Below are 22,475 nucleotides of genomic sequence, written 5' to 3' on the forward strand. Positions count from 1 at the left end.
GGCTGTTAATTATTATGAATTAATTAATTGCCAATTAGGTTGTGTCATTTGTTTAGGAGCGGGTTGTAGGTTTATAGGGGAATAGGGTGGGAAGTAATTTAATAATACATGGATTAATATTTTCTATTTATTCATATTTATTTAATTTATATTCTGTAGTGTTAAGTGTGGGAGTTATTTTATTATTAAATATTTATTATTGGTTGTTACTTAATAAGTAATTAATTTGTAATTATGTTAATAATAGAATAGGGTGGGAAGTAATGTATTTATAATTAAATAATTGTTAATTAATGCTAATTCATTAAAATTAAAATATCTCAATTGAACAATTCATTTTTGATGTAAGTTGTGGGGTTTATAGTGGTAAAGGGTGGGAAGTAAATTATTTTAAATTAATTAATAAGTTGTTAATTGATATTAATTTATTAATGTACAATTACTTATGGAAATTGTGTAATGATTTTTAGGTGTGGGTTGTGGTGTTTATTGGGGTAGAGAGTTGAAAGTAATTTATGTTTAATTAATTAATAATTAGTTGATTAATAATTTTTTTCAATTGATAAATATATATGGTAAGCGTTTATTGTTATTTTGTGTGTTTTGGTTTTATAGGGGTAATGATTGGGGAGTAAACACATTTTTATTTGTTTAAAAAAATGTAGATTTATAATATTTGTTTAATTGGTAATTATGTTAATTATGGAGGTTTATTTTTTTTAAAACTTTAAATGTGAGTTGTGGATTGTGTGGTGTTATAGTGTAGGAAATAAAATATATTACATTTATGTAATAAATAATGATTTTGTTTAAAAAGAATTCTATTAAAAATAGTTTTTTGTTTTAAAATGATTTTTGAATATTTTTAAATCTGTTTCTATCTTTTGTCATTTTTTAAACTTTTTATATATTTAAAAAAAAAATCATTTGTGTTGTTGTTAATTTGTTTATTTTTTAATTTTGTACTGACTCTAGTGGAAATATTAATTTTTACCCCTCCGCTATCCAACACTTTCCCTACTGTTGCACAAACTGGAGTGTGAATAGTCATTTTTACCCCTCCGCTAGCCAACACTTTCTCTACTGTTGCACTCACTGAAGTGGGAATAGTATTTTTACCCCTCCGCCATACAACACTTTCTCTACTGTTGCACTCACTGGAGTGGGAATAGTAATTTTTACCCCTCCACTATCCAACACTGTCCCTACTGTTGCACTCGATGGAGTGTTAAATGTAATTTTAAAGACTGTTAAATATTGTAATATTTTAATTTATAACATAGTTTTTTTTAATTAGATTTTGTTATAAGTGTACGTATATGTATATATATATACATGGCATGTGATCAAGGGCCCACGAGCCCGAAACGGGTCATTGCTGTTGTTGTTAACATGCGCCAGTAAAATACATCTGTGGCCAGATCCTGTGGTCCGTCTCCTTTGTTTCTTCGCCGGTCAGCGTGATTGGAGGTGGCTTTGGGAGTGTTTTCTTTCATATATATATATATATATATATTCTTCGAACGAGGGAGCTTCCATATATATATATATATATATATATATATTTTTTTTTTTTTTGACGAAGCTGGATTAGCGAAACGCGTCTGTCAGGGGTGAAGGGGGGTTTGCATTAAAGAATTTTCATAACGGATTCCAGTGTGCTTGCCATTTCTTCAACTGGATAGTTGGATGTGTTGCAATACATATATATATATACATATATATATATATATATATATATATATATATATATATATATATATATATATATATATATATATATATATATAAATGAGTGTACATTTTTATATATTTATTATAAAGAAATTAAAACTAAGTTTAATTGTTTTAAAGTAAATCGATATATATTACATTTGATATATATATGTTTAAATATTTTTTAAATTAAATGTATTTTACTATATTGTTAAAATGTATATAAATCTAAATAGTTTTAAGTTAATTTTATTATTTAATATATCTAACATTATTATTTATTTTTAAAAAAATCGAATTTTTTTACATCTATATATTTTTTACATCAATATTTTTGTTTCGATATGTTTGTACTTACAATATTAAATATAGGATGTCGATATTTTTGACATTGATATTTTTGCATCAATATTTGTGTATGGGGATATTCTGGGCATCGATATTCTATCAGTGAACCAGTCCACACATAACTGCAAGCGAAAATAGTCTTGTCAACACTGGGAATATGCATCACGTTGCTACCCTCTTCAATTCAAATGATACAACTTGCTCGCATAGCAATCGTGGTATCTTCTGCAGGCTTTTTTCAAGGTTTGAAGAAATGTTCCCTTTGTCAGCATCGAGCATTGCAGAACTCCTGTTAAGCTCCCGATACTAGTCAGTCAGTGCTGTATTTCTCTCTAACTATGCAGCTGTTGCTTAACAACGAAGAATTTAATGTAAGGCATGGACTGGGGAGAATGAAAGGGCCTCCGCTGAAACCCTTTGTGAACAGATCTAGGTCAAAGTTCTTAGAGCCACAGGAGGTAGAAATACCGACCTAATACTGCTCTTTTATAGAGCTAGTTATTGGCAATCGACACACAGCTTTCTATTAGCACCACTGTTTTTAAAGAGAGAGTTGAGAAACACACACCCAAGAAGGTGAAGAGGGCCTTTGATCAGCAAGTGTTAAAGCAAGCAATTCTTCTTATCCACTAAGGGTTTTGTCTAGAAGTGCTTGCATGTCAAGAGGACCCGCACAGGAGGCCGTCTTTTCTCCTATAACGCCCCCAAGCTGTGGAACTCCCTCCCCCAGTCCCTGCGCGCCGAACCCAACCATTTTACGTTTCGCAAGCTTCTTAAAACTTGGCTGTTCCCATAACCTCTCCTCCCACTTCCGCTAGCACTCTCACTAGCGCTGGGACGCTCCCGGGCAGCCATGCGCTTTATAAATCCCTTTTTCATTTCATTTCATTTCAATTTGATAAGGCTGTAAGTCAACCAACAAGCTTCAAAATCTTCATGTGCCACGTTCTCTGACTGTTAACATGAATAAAATGTTGACTCATTCTCTTTGCTGTTCAGAAAGCCTCCAGGCATACAAGTTCAAAAGACTCACAGTATTCACATCTATAAATCAGAAAGAAAATTACTTCATAAATTGTTCTAATCATATGCGGTTCTTTCTTTTGCTACATCTAGAGTGCAAATGCACCCTGGGCACTGGTCCCTTTGCACATAAACAGGGTTTATAAATCTCAGGAAAGTTATTTTGCATTTCAGGCAGCATCAAACCCCAAGTCAGTCTTAAGTTGCTGATGTATCTCATCAGCCTGCTCCTGCCTTGCTAAAGACCCTACACCCCCGCTCAGCTTTCAAATGGTGAGATTGACAGTGGAGTTCCTACGGCGTTGGAAGACAGCCTACGGCGTTGCGGAACTGAGTGACCTATTTCTATCTTCTGAAAGGCAATGCATCGAGAGACAGTCCTGTGTCTCTGCGTATTACACACCTCTATCTGTCTTTTTTCCGGAGCAAGGACACATCCTGGTTTGTAAGTCAATGAAAAACAATGGTTGACAGCCTAACTCACGCCTGTTGTAGGGTTAGCCTTTACACAAACCTCAGTGTGCAAAGCCAATGAGATGCAACAAGTACCCCACACCTAGATGACTCTCCCACCACACTAGACAAACACCTTTTGCATGTGCCAAAAGAGGCACAATCTCTCCAACAGTCCCTCCTGCTTATCTAGATTGGCAAGATTTCCACTCCATTACCAAAAGGCACAACAGTCTCTTTGTATAGTTAGGGGCCACGTCTATCAACATTACAGTCTTGTAGTGAATGAATTAAAGTCATTGAACTTTTGTATTGTCAAAACACATCAGATAGTAAACACACAATATACATTGTGCCAACTGGCACGGGCAATATTCACAAGGGATTATTTACACCAGGACAGGGCTACGTGGGCCACTGTCAGAATCAGCACTTAGTAGAACCAGCACTTAGAATAACTGTAACACAAACTGACAATTATAGATCACAACCAGTAACCACTGGTAACAGGTAGATACACACTACGCAATACTAATAACCATAGGCATAGATCATGCATGGACACAAGCTCTCTAGTATAACATACTAGGCAAAGCAAACTTCTAAGCATAAGCACCTTTAGAAGTATAACACAAGCATAACGGCAAAGCACATTACGCAGCAATCACATTTAGGCCTAACCAGTAAAAATACAGTAGGCAATCTCCTCACTAGTCTAAACACATTAGACTCTGCCTCCTAAGAATAAATCACATTTAGGGGAGTAACTCACAGTGAAACAAATTCTCACTAACATAAACCTACATAGGTAAAATAACCTCATAATCATAGTAACATCACATTGCGCAAACATCACATTAGGCAATTACCATTCTAAACATAGTAAAATCACATTGCGCAGAAATCACATTAGGGCCTTGCGCCCTACCCACATACCAGCCCCCTGGCCAACTGGCCATCTCAAGAAGGGGCTCAAATACCTTGTGTCCAGAATGTCAGGGCGCGCTGCCACGCAGCGCCAGTCAGGGGTGCGCCACCGGCGCAAACCTAAACATTGCAGCTGCCCACTAATTGCTGGGCAGCTGGGAACAGTAACAGGGCCTAAACGTTGCAGCTGGCACTAAGTGCTGCGCAGCTGTAGAAGGCCTGGCACCTCTGTGCCACTCCGTCCCTCACAAGGACTTTCACTTAAATGGCGCCTAAACGGTGCAGCTGCCCACTAATTGCTGGGCAGCTGGGAATCAAAAACTGCGGCCTGGGCTCTCACTAGCCCTGGAACAACACTGTGCCAATGCAGGGGCCACACAGGCTCTAGAAAACATGTAGCGCACAGGGGAGCCCTCTAGGCTCTGAGCCAACACTTGCCCATCGGTGGAGCCCTCTAGGCCCTAAAGCAATGTGCCCCTCAGAGCACTCTGGCTCCAAAAACAATCATGCCCCTCGGAGCACTCTGGCTCCCAAAACAATCATGCCCCTCATTGCAGCTTACCCCTGCCAACACGGGGGCAGCTGGAAACAAAGAATGCGGGCACTGAAAATGGTGGGGCGGGCCACTGCCATCCGGGGCCGCCCTAAATGTACTTCATGCTGCGCCCGTCCCACGCACCAGCAGTAGCCCCTAAGGAGCCCGCCCCAGCCTGTCTCACTCACCGGCTGCTCTCTTCTGGCGGGGCTCCTCGCGGGCTCTTCGCTGTGCGGCGGGGCAGCAGCTCCATGCTGCCTCCTCTTCTCTCGGCACGGGTGTGGCACTGGGGAGCCCTCCTCAGTGGGGCTCCTCGGACGTCCTCAAGCTCGGTCTCCTTTGGGCAGCGCAGGGCTCTCCTCAACCACCGGAGCCCCGCCTGCACCCTTGGCCACCATGCTCCTTCCTACGCGGCACTTCTCACACGCAGGGCTCTCACGGGACAAGTGAGCCCTGCTTTCTCCTCTTTCTGGTGCCGGCGGAGGCGCGGGACTTCCCTAGCGAAACCGGAAGTCCCGCCCGCCGTCAGGCACCACAGTGCCTGACTTCCGTTTTCGCCGCGACTGCGGCCGCACTCTCTTTGCGGGGCTGCACCGAGGGGTGGGCACCCTCGGTGCACGAAATAAAAGTAGAAACGGGGTGGGCACCCGTTAAGGCGCCTATCAAAAAGGGGTGGCACCCTTACATAAAAATGTGTAACTGCGGGCATAAGGCAGGGTGGCATCTGCGAGGCAATGACAAGGGTAGGAGCGCTTCCCCGAGGGAAAACAACAGCGCTCTGCCCACACATGGGAAAATAAAGTGCCCACGAGGCGCTGGGGCACAGAAACCATCAGAGGCCCCAGAAGTGACCCCTACAGCAAGAAGGGTCCCAGCAACGAGGTCCAAGTAAAGGTCCTAACAGCAAAGTCCATCAGGTATCCAGGGGCTGGGCAGGGCCCAGGGAGGCAAGCCTTCCCCTGGGTCCAAGCAGCAGCACGCCCTTGGCAGGATTCAAGTAGCAAGACAAGAACATCTTCAGGGTGTCACAGCACCCTTTTTATACAGCATTTCCCTTTGTCTGTGTCTGCAGGGTGGGGGGGGAACCAGGCGCAGCTGGTTTGGGAGCACTTTTGATGTGCTCAGCCACCCCTCCCATTCACTAGTCAGGCTAGGGTCATCAGTTGCACCACAGGGGGCGGAGCCAGCATTGTGTGGGGAAAGCCCAGCCCTATTCAGGTCCCAGGTGCACCCCTCCCTCACATCAGCATGTTAATCTCTCCACTCACCATCGGGGCAGACCCATCCAGACTCCTGGAGCCAGGCTCACCAGCCAGCTCCAGCCAATCACACGCAAAACACAAATTACACAAACATGCCTACTTCTAGAAGTGGCACTTCCACACTAGACACATTCACGCTGCACACATCATCGCGCAGCATTCAATCTCATGAGTTTGTACATACCAAACTCGACCCTGCACTCCCCGCACATCAGGAACTACCATGGTCACACATATTCCCCATGCATTCCTATGGGAGGGCAGGTCACTCACCACACACACAGAGAGCTCACGCACTTTACACGGTACCACAGTGAGAAAGTGCGCAGAGACCTAAAATCACCAACACCAGGTTACAGAAATAGGCTAGGCAAAAGCAAAAAGTTTTGGGGTGAACCTGCCAAAAAGGGCCAGGTCCAACAAAAATCAATTATCGCACCCAATGGATTTCAAATGCCTGAGAATATACTTTTAATGGGTGTGACTCGTAGTTTAAGTCTATGATGATGCAAAGATGAATTGACTGAAAAAAGTAATACTTTCTACATTTTCTACCCCTCATTTATATACTTTTTCCAAACATTTTGGTGAATAAGTTTACGTATGCTAGCATCAAGTTGTGATCGCTGTGCAAACCTACATTGTTATGACTGTGTGCTTGATCATCCTGGGAGAGTCTGTTTCCCTACTGATGTACAAGTGTGTTTTCCCGAGTCGTAACTTCCATCTGAATTTATAAAGGCTGCAGGCCTAGATTTTAGGATCACCAGGAATTACACCCATAAACTGTGAATTTTAGTGCAGCTACAATGATTTTGACCTCTACGGAGGATTAGGGGAAGGCCTGAATAGGGTAAATGCAAAGAAAGTGCATGATACCGATAAGTAAAACGAGCATTTATAAAGTTGAAAGGTCTGACTTGCATTCTCAGTTAAAAGACAGACCTACTGACTTTCATAATGCTCCTTAGCTGCTGGTCGGCTACACAATCAGAAAGAGCTCCTAAGTGGCTGAAAGCCAGCAGCATCTCAGGGGCAGGATCAGAAGGAGCACCAAAACCAACAGACGCCTAGTGGCAGGAATGCAGAGAACCTTTGGGCATGCTGATCCCAAGAGTTGCCCCAGGGCCAGCCTTTGAGGTTGTGGCGCCCTGTGCGACAATCATTGCTGGCGCCCCCTCAAACGAACATTATTTTTTGTGTTGAGTTCTATGGTTTCTTAACTGCATATTTAAATATATACAGGATAGATTTTAGCATATATAAAATATACGCTCAAATATCATGTAAATTAAATAAGGATTAGATGGGGAACAGATGTTACGACACAGCACACGGTGTTCCTTTGATTTGCAGCACTCCGTGCTTTCATTAGGCACAGCAACGAGTCTTCCAGTGAGGCTGAGCACCTTGTCCTCTCCTAAGTTGTGTCACTAGTGCTACTTTTATGCCTATTACCTATTGCTCCTCCCCACAGGTACATCACTATGATGCAAATCTGAGTATTCTACTGCTGCGCTTCACCCTGTTCTCACTAATACATATCACACTCTGCTTTTTGTTGGCAGCTTACTTTGTGCCACTGATGTAAACTCCCCTATGCAACCTGTTGCACAAGTTTGTGTATAAATGTTGGTCTATTTTCACTTTTTAATAACTGTATGCTTGGTGATTTGTGTGCATGGTCAACATCTGTTGGACTTGGGAGAAAATGGTCTTCGTGGGTGTGTTTTCCTGGGTCCGTGTACCATACCATGTTGCACCAATTAATCGAGATTGTTTGTCAGTGCTTGGTATATATAACTATTTTGACTGAGTGTTAACCTCTTCCATGCTCATGACGAGCTGAGCTCGTCATGAGCCACAGCGCTCCGGTGCTCATGACGAGCTCAGCTCGTCATGAGCCGTGGAACGCTCGCATGCGGGGATAATTCCCCTGCTGTGCTGAGCGTTCCACGGCAGGTAATGCACCTGTGACAAGCTGAGCTCGTCATGAGCACAGGAGCGCCGTGCCTCATGACGAGCTCAGTTCGTCATGAGCATGCGGGCGCCGTGCACGCCCCCCTCCCCCCAGCACAGCGGGAAATTAACCCCCGCAGCGAAGGGGTTAATAAAACACAAATTGAAGTCCCACATACATGATAGAACACAGCATGTACAGGACACAGAAGAAGAAAGAAATTAACAGGCAAGGTCTGAACACATTTTTTAAATTGAAAGTTGCACAATATCATTTATATTATTTTTAACAGGACATTTTTTGCTTGAGATAAAAAGTTGACCTACTCTGACCTTTCATATGCTGCAGAGAGCGGAGTGAAGATTAACATTGTGGAATAGAAAGAGGGACAACAGTGTTTAACAGTGCAGGCTTTTGGGCGAAGTGACTCGTGACGATTTTAGAGCACAAATGGCGCCCTCTTGACCTTGGCACCGCTCGCACCTCCCAAAAGCCGGCCCCGAGTGGCCTGGTGGCATAATCACAAGGAGCTTTCAGGCACGCTGAACATTAAGCAGCAGACACGCTCATTGCAGACACAGATGGATGCTGGGATACAGAATACTAAACAAACAGGTTTCTGTTGAAATATCAAATGAGCGGTGACTCAAGCTGCTCCTGTTCTTGTGGGTCAATGTGTCGAGAGGGATATCAGCAATAAGCCCTTCAATGACAGGTGTTAATGGATCAACTGGGTCAGGTCCAATAAGCAGGGATACATAACCTGTTTGGCTGGGCCAATGTGTAATCAGTGAAAGCTACTCCTGTAGGTGCCTGGCACGCGGACTCTTTGGTGAGTGGGCGCAAGCAAAGCCAGGAATATGCTTGTGGCTGTTTGGAAGAGCTGTGATAAGCAGGAGGGGGGGCTGTGGCTTAGAGGCAACAGGGCAGCAGCAGTGAAGAGTGACAGGAAGGTCGGGGGTATCGGACGGAACTGACAGCAGCTCTGGTTTTGGTCTGAACAACCACCAGCAGAGGCGTGGAAGGTACCACTGCTGTAATAGCTGCTGTCTGACAAAGGAACCACTTGGTGATATGTCACCAAAAACTTAAAGGAAAGTCAATAGCATAAGGTAACAGTGTGTAAAATAACATAGGAGACTGTGGAGCAGTATAATTTTCGCTTCACCCGTTAATGTTTAACTAAGACACATATATGTTTACGTATGGCCTTTTGTACTCGTGTGATGTAACCTTAATCATGCAATGTGGTGCACTTGGACAATTTTTCATAAGTGCATCTACAATGTAATATCCACATTTATATGAGTGTGTATATAATTTTTTTTGTTTACAGTAACAACGAATCGCAGTTCTCATATATATCTATATACGTTTAGTTTGAATAACATTGTATTTCTTATATGATCACATATTTCTTTACATAACTGAAAGTGCATCCATTTGAATAGTGCTCTACAATTATATCGTAATTGTATATGTACCTGTATTCATGCATATAAGCACGTATTGAAGTTCATCAAAGGCCTTAAGGTTTTTGATTTCCCAATGTTTAAATTTAACATGAATGCTTGCTTTGGGGTCAATGTTTTTCTCTCCTCTGCAGATGCAGTTAATGTGTGCATGGTTAAAGAAAGACGCACAGTGTGAAAGAGATAGCAAAGCTTGGAAGGAGTATCTTTTGGCAAAGATAAGAAAACTAACGGATAAACGGACGACTACAGTCCGAGCGGAATGCAGTGACAGGAGAAATCCAAGGACGTTTAATATGTGGACCAAAGGAAAAAAATCTCAAGTGTCTCTGCCAAGTTATATGTTTGAGGATAAGAATTAATTGGGCACATGATCTGGGATTTTTGAAGGTTCTTTGGTGGATATACATGTGTATTGCACTTCGGCTTGGTTCAGATTCCCTTCAGACTCCAAGAAGTACAGACCTCTTTGAAACCTCTCTGTTGTGTAGATTCATGCTATACAATATACTTTACTTTTGAGAATGTCTACAGAAGTTTTACTACGCTGACACCTTTCTCTGCTTTCCTGAATTAATAGGGTTTTCTTGATCCCGAGGTAGAACAGGGATTAGTAAGTTTTCTCAGATAGCCTCATGTGTGGGCAAGAGGTTCTAACTTTCAATCTACTGCTCAAAGTTTTTTCCCCATTCTATACTTTGCTGCTACCAAATCCCTCATTTGTTTCCTGTCATTGTGGATCAATTATTTTCGTTGCTTTAGCTATCCTCCAGTGATTCTGTAGTTTTATACTATGTTTCTGCAGCTGATTTAGATCAGCTGTGCTTTCAATTTGTAATACATCTATACTTAATCCTATCAATTAAATCTGAGTTTTGCTGTGTGACCAAATGGATTACAATGTAATTTGGTAAATAATAGTTGATCCTAACTCCTTGTATTCCTAAGGCACCTAGAACTGTAAATTTCAGAGTGGCCAGGAAGAAGGAGTCCACATTCAATGCGTTCTCATCTGCTTAGCCCATTCAAGCAAAGGCCAATTGGCAAAAATGGGACTCCCAATGGCAGTGATGCTGCAACAGTTTTCTGTATAGTGTAGCAGCCATTAATGTTATCTCACTGAAGTCATACAGATAATGCAAAATCCAAGTGTCCCACAAAATGTATGTTGAGCAAACATGCCAAGCCAATTCAACAGGAGAGTAGTAAGGGTTTGCTACCTAGCCGGAGGTGTATTTTGGAGCACTGGCGTTGTAGTGCTGTCATTTACATACTGTACGAAAGTGTTTTTTTTTTACCTATGCCTCTATGAAGAATTTCACAGTGAATGATAGCTTTGGGTAAACCAAAATTTATTAGTTTATCCTGACAATTAAGTCTATCAGTTTCATTCAATTTAAGTTTTAGATTATTTTAGTACAGGCAAGCCAAAGGGCATTATCAACTTCATGTGCTGCCATATAGTGCCGCATTGCACAATTAGCAAAAAAACAAGTCATAAATATAGTAAACACATTACTACACAAGAAAACAATACATTAATGAACAAATGAAAAGTGTCAAAGTGCTCACAATTTTAGTAAAACATGGAACTATTACTCAGTAATACAGTATCAATCAAAGATGTCGAATCATCTCTTGAACAAAAAGCGGTATAGAAATTATTTCAAACCAATACAAAGTTCAACCACTTATGTACAGAAAAAGAGTTAAGCATAAATCGCTGGCATTAAATGTCAATCAATATAAATGCCGACGCGTTTCGAGTCCCGTGGGTAAATCAAAAGACTCTCATCAGGGCTGTATGAGTCTGGTCCATGGAAACTGGTGATTTCAAATTCCAAGGCTGCACTTGTAGTGAACTGTGGTCTAGGCCGTGGCTGCTCACTGTCGCGTTTTCAACGAACGACGCTTCTAACTTCCTGCCACCAATAAATATCTTCGTGCGGATCACGTTTTTTTAAACGCGACCCAGGGCGGGCTTCACTGCCGCTGCATATTGTCGAGTGTATTTGAATTCTTCGTTTTGGTTTTTTGGAAGCGTATCCTCTATGCACACAAACGCGGGATCAATCTCCTCACAGGATGGACGTTCGAACGTCCATCCTGTGAGGAGATTGATCCCGTGTTTGTGTGCATAGAGGATACGCTTCCATTTATGCTTAACTCTTTTTCTGTACATAAGTGGTTGAACTTTGTATTGGTTTGAAATAATTTCTATACCGCTTTTTGTTCAAGAGATGATTCGACATCTTTGATTGATACTGTATTACTGAGTAATAGTTCCATGTTTTACTAAAATTGTGAGCACTTTGACACTTTTCATTTGTTCATTAATGTATTGTTTTCTTGTGTAGTAATGTGTTTACTATATTTATGACTTGTTTTTTTACTAATTGTGCAATGCGGCACTATATGGCAGCACATGAAGTTGATAATGCCCTTTGGCTTGCCTGTACTAAAATAATCTAAAACTTAAATTGAATGAAACTGATAGACTTAATTGTCAGGATAAACTAATAAATTTTGGTTTACCCAAAGCTATCATTCACTGTGAAATTCTTCATAGAGGCATAGGTAAAAAAAAAACACTTTCGTACAGTTCACAGTGGCCCGACCTACCCTCTTCCCCAGCGGGCCCAACCCCCAGTCTTTCTTATTCTTGTCATTTACATACAGCACATTTTCCACTGAAATGGATACTAAATTTGCATAGACATGCAGTTTTACAGGTACAATTATACAGCCACAAACAACATGGTTGAGAAATAAGATTTCAGCAAATATTTATCATTTGTGCTTCATCAAGTAAAGGATCTTGATCGGTTTTGATCCTATTAAACTCTTTGTTTCCATCACATTTCAGAATTGGAAACAATGTGCAACCCGAATTGCTGATATATAGTTAATTTACAGGTATTTAAATGTTATTGTGTGTTAGAAAAAAACTGACATCGTACAGACTTTCCTTTCATTTCCTGTACCCCAGGAAGATTGTCACCTAGGTCACATTTACAAAATTCTCTAATTTTGTGGTCAGGAAAATAATAGTAAACACCAGTTTCTAAGTAAGAAGCAATCTGACAGACGTCAGCTTGAATTCTGACATGTGTCTTTGAACGCACAGCAAATGTGAAAAGATAAACAAAATTCAAAGGCATTTCTATTGCTCATTCACCTTACGAACTCCAGCATGGTTATTTTTTGGGGTGCTGCAGCACCCCCTCCTCTCTACTTCTAGCGCCTATGCCCAATGGATGAAGCTGGCTGGTTAACACCCTTTTCCCTTCTGTTACTTTTATTCTGTCTTTTCTGAAGTATTGATAACAAAGTGGTCCAAACCCAGACATAAAAATGACACTAGAAGAGACATCAACTTCACTTTATAATACAAATACAAAATTCCAAAATAATTCACTATATTTCACCTCTGGAAATTTGTTGCAGAGGCTTACCAATGTTTTTGGTAACCATTTCATGGAGCATGAAGCACCAGATGAAACATACGTGTGTAAACCACCATATTTGCATTAATATGTAATTACTTACTGGTAATCTTCATTACCCAGATTAAGGTCCTCCTCGTCCCAGTCCTTACACAAGTGAGGCAATCCTGCCTCCCGATAGGTTATCTCAAAGCTAGTATTTTTTCTATGTTTATTACATAAATCCCTACCACCCTCGCCATGCCGGTTATCAAAAAGACCAGACACAACCACAGCGGGAGGGAGGGAGGGAATAGGACTGGGAAGAGGAGGACCTTAATCTGGGTAGTGAAGATGGTGAGTAACGACTCATTACTCCCTCATATGTCCGCCTTGACCAGTCCTTACAAATGTGAGGACCTCACAAGCAAAAATACCAAGAAACATGACACCAAGGAACCATGCAGTACAAAGTTTAATCAAAGACAAGATTAAGACACAGCAGTGGTCATAACACCAACAACAAAGTGGTCCACAGAGGCATGCAAGACATCAAGACGATAATGCTGGACAAAAGTATGATGGGACTGCTAGATAGCCGCCCTACAAATCTCTGGGATAGAAACACCAGCTGATTCAGCCCAGGAAGTGGACACCGACTGCGTTGATTGCCCTTGTACCTGAGCTGGCAGAGCCAGACCCATGGACTTATAGGACTGGCAAACCATCTAACCCACCTACCAACTAATGGTGGATGTAGACACCTTCTTCTTCTTAGGCATACCAACACTGGACAAAAACAGGGAAGGAGAAAGATGAAAACCCTGGGAATGCTGGAGGTAAACCTGAAGGGTCCAGCGAAAATCCATGGTAGAAAGAACAAGAGCACCCTCATCCCCAGGAAAAATCAGGAAGACCCACCTTATGCCACTAATGGAATTTGGAGGAAACCTTAGGGAGAAAGGTCAGGTCAAGCCACAACACCACCTTGTCAGGCAAGACCTGCAAATAAGGAAAAGAAATAAGCAAGGCCCCCAATTCACCCAACCTCTGAGCAGAGGTGATAGCCAACAGGAAGGCCAATGTAGCAGATAACCACAGCAAATCTGCCTCCAACAAAGGCTCAAAAGGGGACAATTGGAAATCCTGCATAACAGTGGGCAAATCCCAAGAGGGCACAACCACAGGAGTGACTGGATGACGAAGCAGAAAAATCCGAAGGAGGCGACCCACCAAAGCAGCAGTACCATCCAATGAGGACCCTGAGCTCATACATGCCCAACAGCAGCCAACAGAGCAAATAAAGTAGAAGGAGTAAGATCATTCAAAAAACCATCCTTGAGAAACTCAAGAGTAGAGACCGGAACACCAACCACAGGATCCACGCCATGAGGGGCACACCAAGTGACAAAAGAACCTCAATGTTTACTGTAACACTTAAGGGTAGAAGGTCTACAGGAATGCCTGATATCCTCGGCCACCATAGAAGAACAACCCAAAAACTCCAACGTCAAACGTTCAAGGACCAGACCGACAGCTTTAATTGATGAAGACAAGGCAACGACAGAAGGGATCTCGGGAAACCGAACAAACTTGCCCCAGACAGCCGCAGTAACAGCGGGAACCAAAGGCGGTGAGGCCAAAAAGGAGCAATCAGGAGAACACCTTTCCACCCGAATCTTCTGCACCACCATCTGGCGGGGAGGCATACAGAAGGCCCGAGGGCCAAGGAATCAAGAGGGCACCCACCGCCCTTGCCTGAGGACAAAGCACCTCAGAACAGAACCGAGGGAGGAGGGCATTGTGCAGAGAAGCAAATGTCGATCCAAGGCGTCCTGAACCGAAAACAGGGGCACAGACAGATGGAACAGAACAGAGAAAGGTATGTTGCAGTTCAAGCTGTCCGCATGAAGTTCAGGTGACCCTGAATATCAACAGACCTCAAGGCAGAGAGGTGAGATTCCACCCAGGCATAAATCATGGAAGACAGCAGATTTAGAGACTTATATCAGGTCCCAACTTGGCAGTTCAAGTAACAGTGAGCCACCTGATTTTCGGTACAAACCAACAGATTTGCCCCCTCAAGGGGAACCTGAAAGAACAGTGTTGCCTGACAAATGGCCGCCAACTCCCGCCAATTCGAGGAACGGGCACTGTCCGCCCGAGACCACTGACCCTTGGCCTCTAAAGACCCCAATGTAGCCCCCCAATCCTCAATACTGGCATCGGTCGTCAGCAAGAGAGAAGGAGGAAGCTGAAAACGGTACCCCCTTTCCAGAACAGGGGAGGAACGAGAGAGTCATAACTTGCATGGGTGGGGTTCCACAGAGACAATAGATAAATTACCAAAGGCTTGAGGTGCAGGCGAGCCTAGGGAACGACAGACATGGTTCCAGCCATCAACCCCTGGACCCACAACCAAGTCTGAGCTGGAGCAGATTGCCCACTCTGGAGATCCCGCAGAAGAAGCTGCAGGGAAGAGTTGGGAGCAGGAGGAAGACACACTGCCCCAACATGGTGTTGAAAAGTCCCCCGATAAACTGCAGTCTCTGACCAGGGACCAGATGAGATTTCGCCAGATTTAACTTCATACCCAGACCCCTGATCATGTCCATGGTTGCCTCCACAGCCAAAAGAGCCTTAGGAAGGGAGGAAGAAGAGATCAAAAAATCATCAATATAGGGAAACACACAGAAACCTGAAGCTGCAAACCCCCCACAACAGGAACCAATACCTTGGTAAAAGTCTGGGGAGATGTAGAGTGGACAAAAGGCAACACCTAAAACTGGTAATGGACCTCGTCCAATGCAAACCTCAGTACCTGTTAGCTTCCAGGATGCACAGGGATGTGAAAATAGGCGTTTTCCAAGTACAGGGAAGCCAGAAAATTGCCCTATTGGTTGAGGGGAATGATGGACTGCAAGGTGATCATCCGAAAGCGAGCCAGTCAGACCAACCTGTTCAAAGCCTTGAGAATCAGAATTGGGTGTTAAGAACCATATGGTTTTTGGACCAAGAAGAGTGTGGAATAGAAACCCAGGCCCTGTTCCGCCTCCAGAATCAGGAGAACAGCGCCTTTCGCAAGCAACACTCCCTCTCCAGACAACATAGCACCTCTCTTCACTGGGTCAGTTGACAACGGGGTAACCAGATAGCGGGTCTGAGGGGGAGGGCCCTGAAACAGAATCTGGTACCCCTGACCAATGACTGACAGGACTCACTGGTCAGAAATCAGACTTGACCACTGATCCAGGAACAAACGGAGCCAGGCCACCACCATAACATAGTCACTTCTGCCCAGCACCCTGTGGCTGCTGCAGCTGAGGCTGGGACTTGTTTTGGAATACAGCCCCCGACCACAGGCCGATCCACAAAAGGGCTGAGAATAGGAGAGAACACCCTGAAAGTTCTGCTTATGGAAAAAGGACTTCTTCTGGACACACTGAAACAGTTTCAAAAACTCCTTCTGCAGAACACAACCATTGTGTTCAATTCGTCCCCAAAAAGCTGGAGACCCTCAAAAGGTAGCTTATGAATAAGGCCTTCTGAGTAGCCTCAAGACACCAAGGCTCTGTCCCCAGGGACCATCTACCAGCCACCGCTATCCCGGCAGCCGAGAAGACCCATAGAGTACCAAAAGTGGCATCGGACATACACAGTGCGAAGATCTCCAGCTATCCCAAGATTGTCCTGAAGACAATCAAATAACTTCTCAAAATCCTTGATAAGGACCTGGGAGGCATGGGCGGAGTAAGTCCTAGTCCGAATCCCAAAATGAGATGCAGCGTAGGAACGTTTGAAGGCCGTCTCCGTCTTCCGTTAAACTGGATCAGAAAGGGAAGCCTCCTCTGAAGATAAAGAAGAGGAAGAAGCCATCGAGGACAAAATGGAGTTGACCTTAGGAACCTGAGGAAACTGGACATCAAACTCCGCTAAGTGATACCTCTTTCCCAGGAAAGCAAAGATTCCCCTGCTTGTCGACCTCAAGCCATTCCTTAGCCAGAGTCTCCTTAATGACATCATGCCTTCTCCACTGAGTTAATATACTGGGAATAAAAGCCATCATCCACCAAATATTTAAGATCAAATCCCAGGACCTCACGAATATGGGCCAACATGTCAGAAAGGACTATACCATGGATATAGTTCCCCTTTGGGGAATTGTCCAACTCCTCACCTTCATCCCCTTGATATTTTTGGCAGAAGGCTCAATCAGCACAGCCTGACCCGCAGAATTAATAAAATTCTGAAAATCCAACCTGGAGATCTGCAACAGGTCATCCTCCTGCAGGTCCTGCACATGTTTCATCTTAGAAACAGATTGTTACCGGGTTCACCTCCTCATCCCCCCCTGACAGCAAACAGCAAATAGGAACCAAAAAGTCAAAGAGAAAGTAACCAGCTGTCCCTAAATATACCATCTGCTAGCAACCAAGTCTCAGAACCGACGAGACTTGGATTCCCAAAAGACAGCCTTGCCACCTCCTCCATAGCCACATACAAAGACATGGCCGCGGAGCCAGGTGCGGCTGGAAGCCCTCACTGCTGTAACGGCCTGCCCCGACTGCAGAGAAAGCTCCCCGCCCCAGTCAAGCACATGGGCGGGGATCGAGTCAGGAGAAGCGCAGGGACACAACACGCAGGGACACAACACACCGGGACACCAGTAAGGTCAGTGCAGGCACAGATACAAAGCACCAAAAACATGCAGTCACATAAATGCAAAAACAATGTGAAAAATGCTCACATTACTGCAGACTGACAAGAATGAAAAAACCTAGCATTCCAACTGTACGCCCGTCAAACAGGAAGAAAAACAGGCGTGGGGTGCGTTGGAGGGGTTTATGCAATAAACATAGAAAAATTACTACAGTTGAGACTTGCATAATGACTGGGATGAGGAGGACATTTGAGAGGGTAATATTTGTTTGCCGTTACATTGGCCCCCACCTGAACTGCACCCCCTCCGATTATATCAGGTTGTAGGCTCCAGGGAATGGGTGCCCTAAACTACCTTCTTTGGTCATTTCTCTGCCTGGGATTACTAGTGTGAATGCCACTGTTATGTTTGATGGTGCCACACAGAGCCTCTAGGTCAGAAAATAGAACTAAAGGGATATCATGCAGCAAATTATCAATTGTAATAGCGAGCCCAGGAACGATGTTACCTTGTGAACAGACTTTATCATGTTTGTCTCCAGCTCAAGTAGCCATTTTTCCACTTGACCTCTAGCTTTCGAAGTTGAAATTGTATCGGTCAGTTGAACGATTTCGCCTTCACTGCTTTTCATATGAGTGATATCTAAGACATCAGTGAATTCTACTTTGGCAATTCCTTCAAAACATTTTTTCAAGTGAGGCTGCACCCTACAAAACAAAAGATATACATACATGTACAACCAGTTTATGATATCTTCATTTCTGGAACAGCTTAAACACAGGTTCTGACACACACTTTTTTTTGCGTCGTAATTCTTTATTGAAAAATTAAAGGAAAACAAATTCATGAAAGCAAAGTACAGCATAATAGATCTACAATGGTCTAGTGAAATTCCATAAACAATTAATTATAGTGATGAGATAAGTTAGACAAAATAAATTGTGAAACTAGCAAATACATTTAAAGCCTATAGAGTTTACATGTATAAAATATGAAATATTAAACCCAGGCTCTGAAACACGCGTTTTTTTAAATAATCTTCAGCTCAAAAATAATAATTTCTATCTTTCAACAACATTCATCTGGTTTTAAATTAAGCAATCCCACAAGTACTCATGGATGACACCTCCAGGAGAGAGTTTTGGGGGAAGCTCCATTGGAGGAGACAGGAGGCAGGAGGCAGGAGGGGGTGGTCATCAAAACTACTCAGTTGCAGCCTCATCGCGGGAATTCAGTAAACACACTGTGTACATGTGAATAGGGGCCTCCCGGCGCCTCACTAAACTCACGTGTATCCGATGGCAGGAACCATTCCAGAACGGCTGGTCAAGATGATGGAGGGCCTCTCCTTAAGCACTGGGAAGAGCTTGGTACAGCTTTCAAGAAACTGCTACCTTGCCTCATGTCTTCCGTGGAGCCAAGCTTTCCCGTAGGACTTGCCTCGCAGCCTATGCCTGGGTGATGGTTCTGCACAAATTCTGACACAAGTAAATAGATAACTGCATCCTGAATCTCTACCTCCAAAGCCTATGTAGGCTGCTTTGTAAGTAGAGTTACTGGTGATCACTATTATTAATAGTGTCTAAATGAAATGCCCCCATGAAAGACTGACAATGACTATTCTAGAGGATCATTGATGGGATAAGGATGCTGAAATTGAGATTGGTAGGACTTCTATTAACAAGTGTTACCACAATGGATTGTTTTCTTGTTTGTGTTTTTCAAAGACAGACAAGTGCATAATCATATTTGAAAGTATTTGTATCCCTGCAACATCACTCTATTATGGTGTTAAAACATTACATGGCTCAAAACATTTTGATTGCTTTATTAAAATATTTTCATGATCTGCTCAATATTACCTTGTTGGATCCTTTGTTTCTGAAAGAATTTCAAGTAGCTCATCGTTGGATAAAAAGAAGAACCGAGGGAAGAAAAGGCGCTTCTTTTCGAGGTAGTCATTCAGTCCTTTAAGGATGAGTTCTAAAAGTTCATTGGACTTTTTCATTTTATCCAGCATTTTGTCTATCATCACTACTGAGAGAACGTGCTTGTCCTGGATAGAAAAAAATAAGAACAATATAAATGCTAGACTGCATTTCAATCCTGCATCACAGAACTTCAGTGATTGGTATTTGTTATTTCCCTATGGCATATTTGTCTTCACAGTGTTTTATATCTGAAAAATTGAATTGCAATGTAGACAATTAAAAAGAGAGAGGAATGCTTCCCTCTCTCGTGTCAATATCCTTACTAATGTAAAATCGGTTAGTGAAAGAAAGAGAACACATTTGCTATAAAGTTGTGTTCAGTCACCCTGCACTCTCAAAATCCTGCTCAATCCGATACTTTTCTCAAAGAACTGTTCAGTCATCTCACGCTTGAAGCCTCCTGTTCAATGCAATTCTGTTCTCTCTTGCATTGTGGTTCACCTCTAATAGCTTCTAATATAGCCATTACTTTCCGTTACTCCTTGATGCGCATTGGCACATATTGCGATTATGCCCCATAACAATAGTGCTATTCTGTTACCCTTTTAACTACCCTTATTTTGATATGGTCATGGTCCAGCCCCAAAGCACCAGTGAATGTCCTTTTACTCCCTCTTTCCTTTAATATGATGCACTACCATTTTGAAAGTGGCAGCTACTTGTTGAGTTGATGTGGTGTGTGTGCCTTTTCTGAAGTAGTTCCTAAGATCAGACTCCCAAGTGTGAACCAGGTAACTCAGATAATCCTAATACACGAAGGCTGGCCTGGAGCAAACTCAATAACAAACACAAAATGGGTGGAAATTATCGGGTTTGGGTATTACTCTCTGATGATATGGGGGGAGAGATAACGAAGAAGATGGCAACATTATTGAAATAGGCTGGGATCATACGGTACATCAGGTCACCCCCTTCTGCTGAGGCAACTATATTACACACCAATCATGTAATTGAAGGCTTAGATATAACCATTACTCCAAGAAAAATGTACAATCCTAATTTACAAAAGTGGGACATAAATTGTCAGGAACCACAGGCACCTCGCTTTCCATATCAAAGACCAAAGTATATTCATAGGGGAATCAATGAACAGCTAAATGCCAACTTGGAGTTACAACTGATCCTTGGATTCCAAGGTGCAGGAGTTCAGGTCTTCCTTCAAGAACCAGCCCACCTAATAATCATAAGAGGTTTTCTCACATGCGTATCTCTGAGGAGTGGGCCACAATCATTTTAAAATTGTGGACTAGGAATGGCCTACGTGATAATGACTGAATGAATGACAATAATCAGCTCTAATTACCTGATAGTCCCAGCACTGCCAGACTTGTTCTACCTTATTACCTTTCTTATTAAGATTCAGGTTCCCACTATTGATTTAATTAGGATTCCTCGAAGCCCTCCTTTTCACCACCTATCATTGCTAGGGAGTGGGACATCAGGTATGGGAAGTTTTCTCTGATTCATCAGAGACCTCGTTGTGGGGGGTGGGGGCAGTACGATGTTGGTGGTATCGACGGAGGGTGGGATGGGATGGACTAGGGGTTTCTGGGTTGCACATGAAAAACTAAAATGCACTCCAGAGGTAGCATTAGCTATGATGTCCTTGCAGGCTGCAAGATAAATTGGAGCAAACACATAACATCATAGGACATAAAACATCTTACTTGGGATGTGAAAGGCATCTTCCCTATTCAATAGCTTTGCATGGTATGAGAGGGGTATATTTACCTGGCCTCCAAGATTTTGTTGTTCATTGGATGCGGGCAACAGCGGCGAGTGCGAGGCTGGCGGAGCGGAGCTGGCGGGTGGGGGTGTAGAAGCGGAGTCTGCTGTTCAGGTAGGCTGGTCCGGCGTTGTGGAGTGCTTTGTGTGCGTGGGTGAGGAGCTTGAAGGTGAGCCTCTTGTCGACGGGGAGCCAGTGTAGGTCTCTCAGGTGGGGGTGATGTGGCTGCGGCGGGGGACGTTGACGATCAGTCGGGCGGTGGCGTTTTGGATGTGTTGTAGTCATCGTAGGTGTTTGGCTGGGATTCCTGTGGATTCCAGTCTGCTGCTGACGAGGGCTTGTGTCACCGTTCTTCTTGTTTCGGTTGGGATCCACTTGTAGATCCTGCGGAGCATGCGGAGGGTGTTGTAGCAGGAGGAGGAGATGGCGTTGACCTGTTTAGACATGGAGAGGGAGGAGTCAAGGATGAATCCTAGGTTGCGTGCATGGTCGGTGGGTGTCGGTGCTGTTGCCAGTGTAGTCGGCCACCAGGAGTCATCCCAGGCTGAGGGGGTGGGTCCGAGGATGAGTACCTCCGTCTTGTCCGAGTTCAGCATCAGACGGCTGTTCCTCATCCAGTCGGCGACGGCCTTCATTCCCTCATGGAGGTTGGTTTTGGCGGTGTTCAGGTCCTTGGTGAGGGAGAGGATGAGCTGGGTGCCGTCAGCGTAGGAGATGATATTGAGGTCGTGTTGGCGGGCCACTTGTGCGAGGGGTCCATGTAGACGTTGAACAGCGTCGGGCTGAGGGATGAGCCCTGGGGGACGCAGCAGATGATGTCGGTGGCCTGGGATCGGAAGGGCGGGAGGCGGATGCTCTGAGTTCTGCCGGAGAGGAAGGACGTGGTCCAGTCAAGGGCCTTCTCTTGGATTCCGGCTTCTAGGAGGCGTGTCTTTAGAGTGTGATGGCAGACCATGTCGAAGGCGGCTGACAGGTCC

General features: G+C 43.6%; 1 protein-coding gene across 1 annotated transcript in view; it reads right to left on the reverse strand.

Moving 5' to 3' along the window:
• Window positions 1-22,475, reverse strand: part of DNAH7 (dynein axonemal heavy chain 7) — a 2,019,015-nt gene that overhangs the window by 1,434,491 nt on the left and 562,049 nt on the right. The window contains exons 19-20 of the mRNA XM_078680414.1: window positions 19,644-19,837; window positions 18,290-18,488 (exon numbers count right to left, since the gene is read on the reverse strand). Of these exons, the coding sequence (XP_078536540.1) occupies window positions 18,290-18,488; window positions 19,644-19,837 (393 nt within the window). The remainder of the gene's footprint in view (window positions 1-18,289; window positions 18,489-19,643; window positions 19,838-22,475) is intronic.

Source organism: Lissotriton helveticus, chromosome 3_1 (assembly GCF_964261635.1).
Source record: "Lissotriton helveticus chromosome 3_1, aLisHel1.1, whole genome shotgun sequence".
NCBI lineage: Eukaryota > Metazoa > Chordata > Amphibia > Caudata > Salamandridae > Lissotriton > Lissotriton helveticus.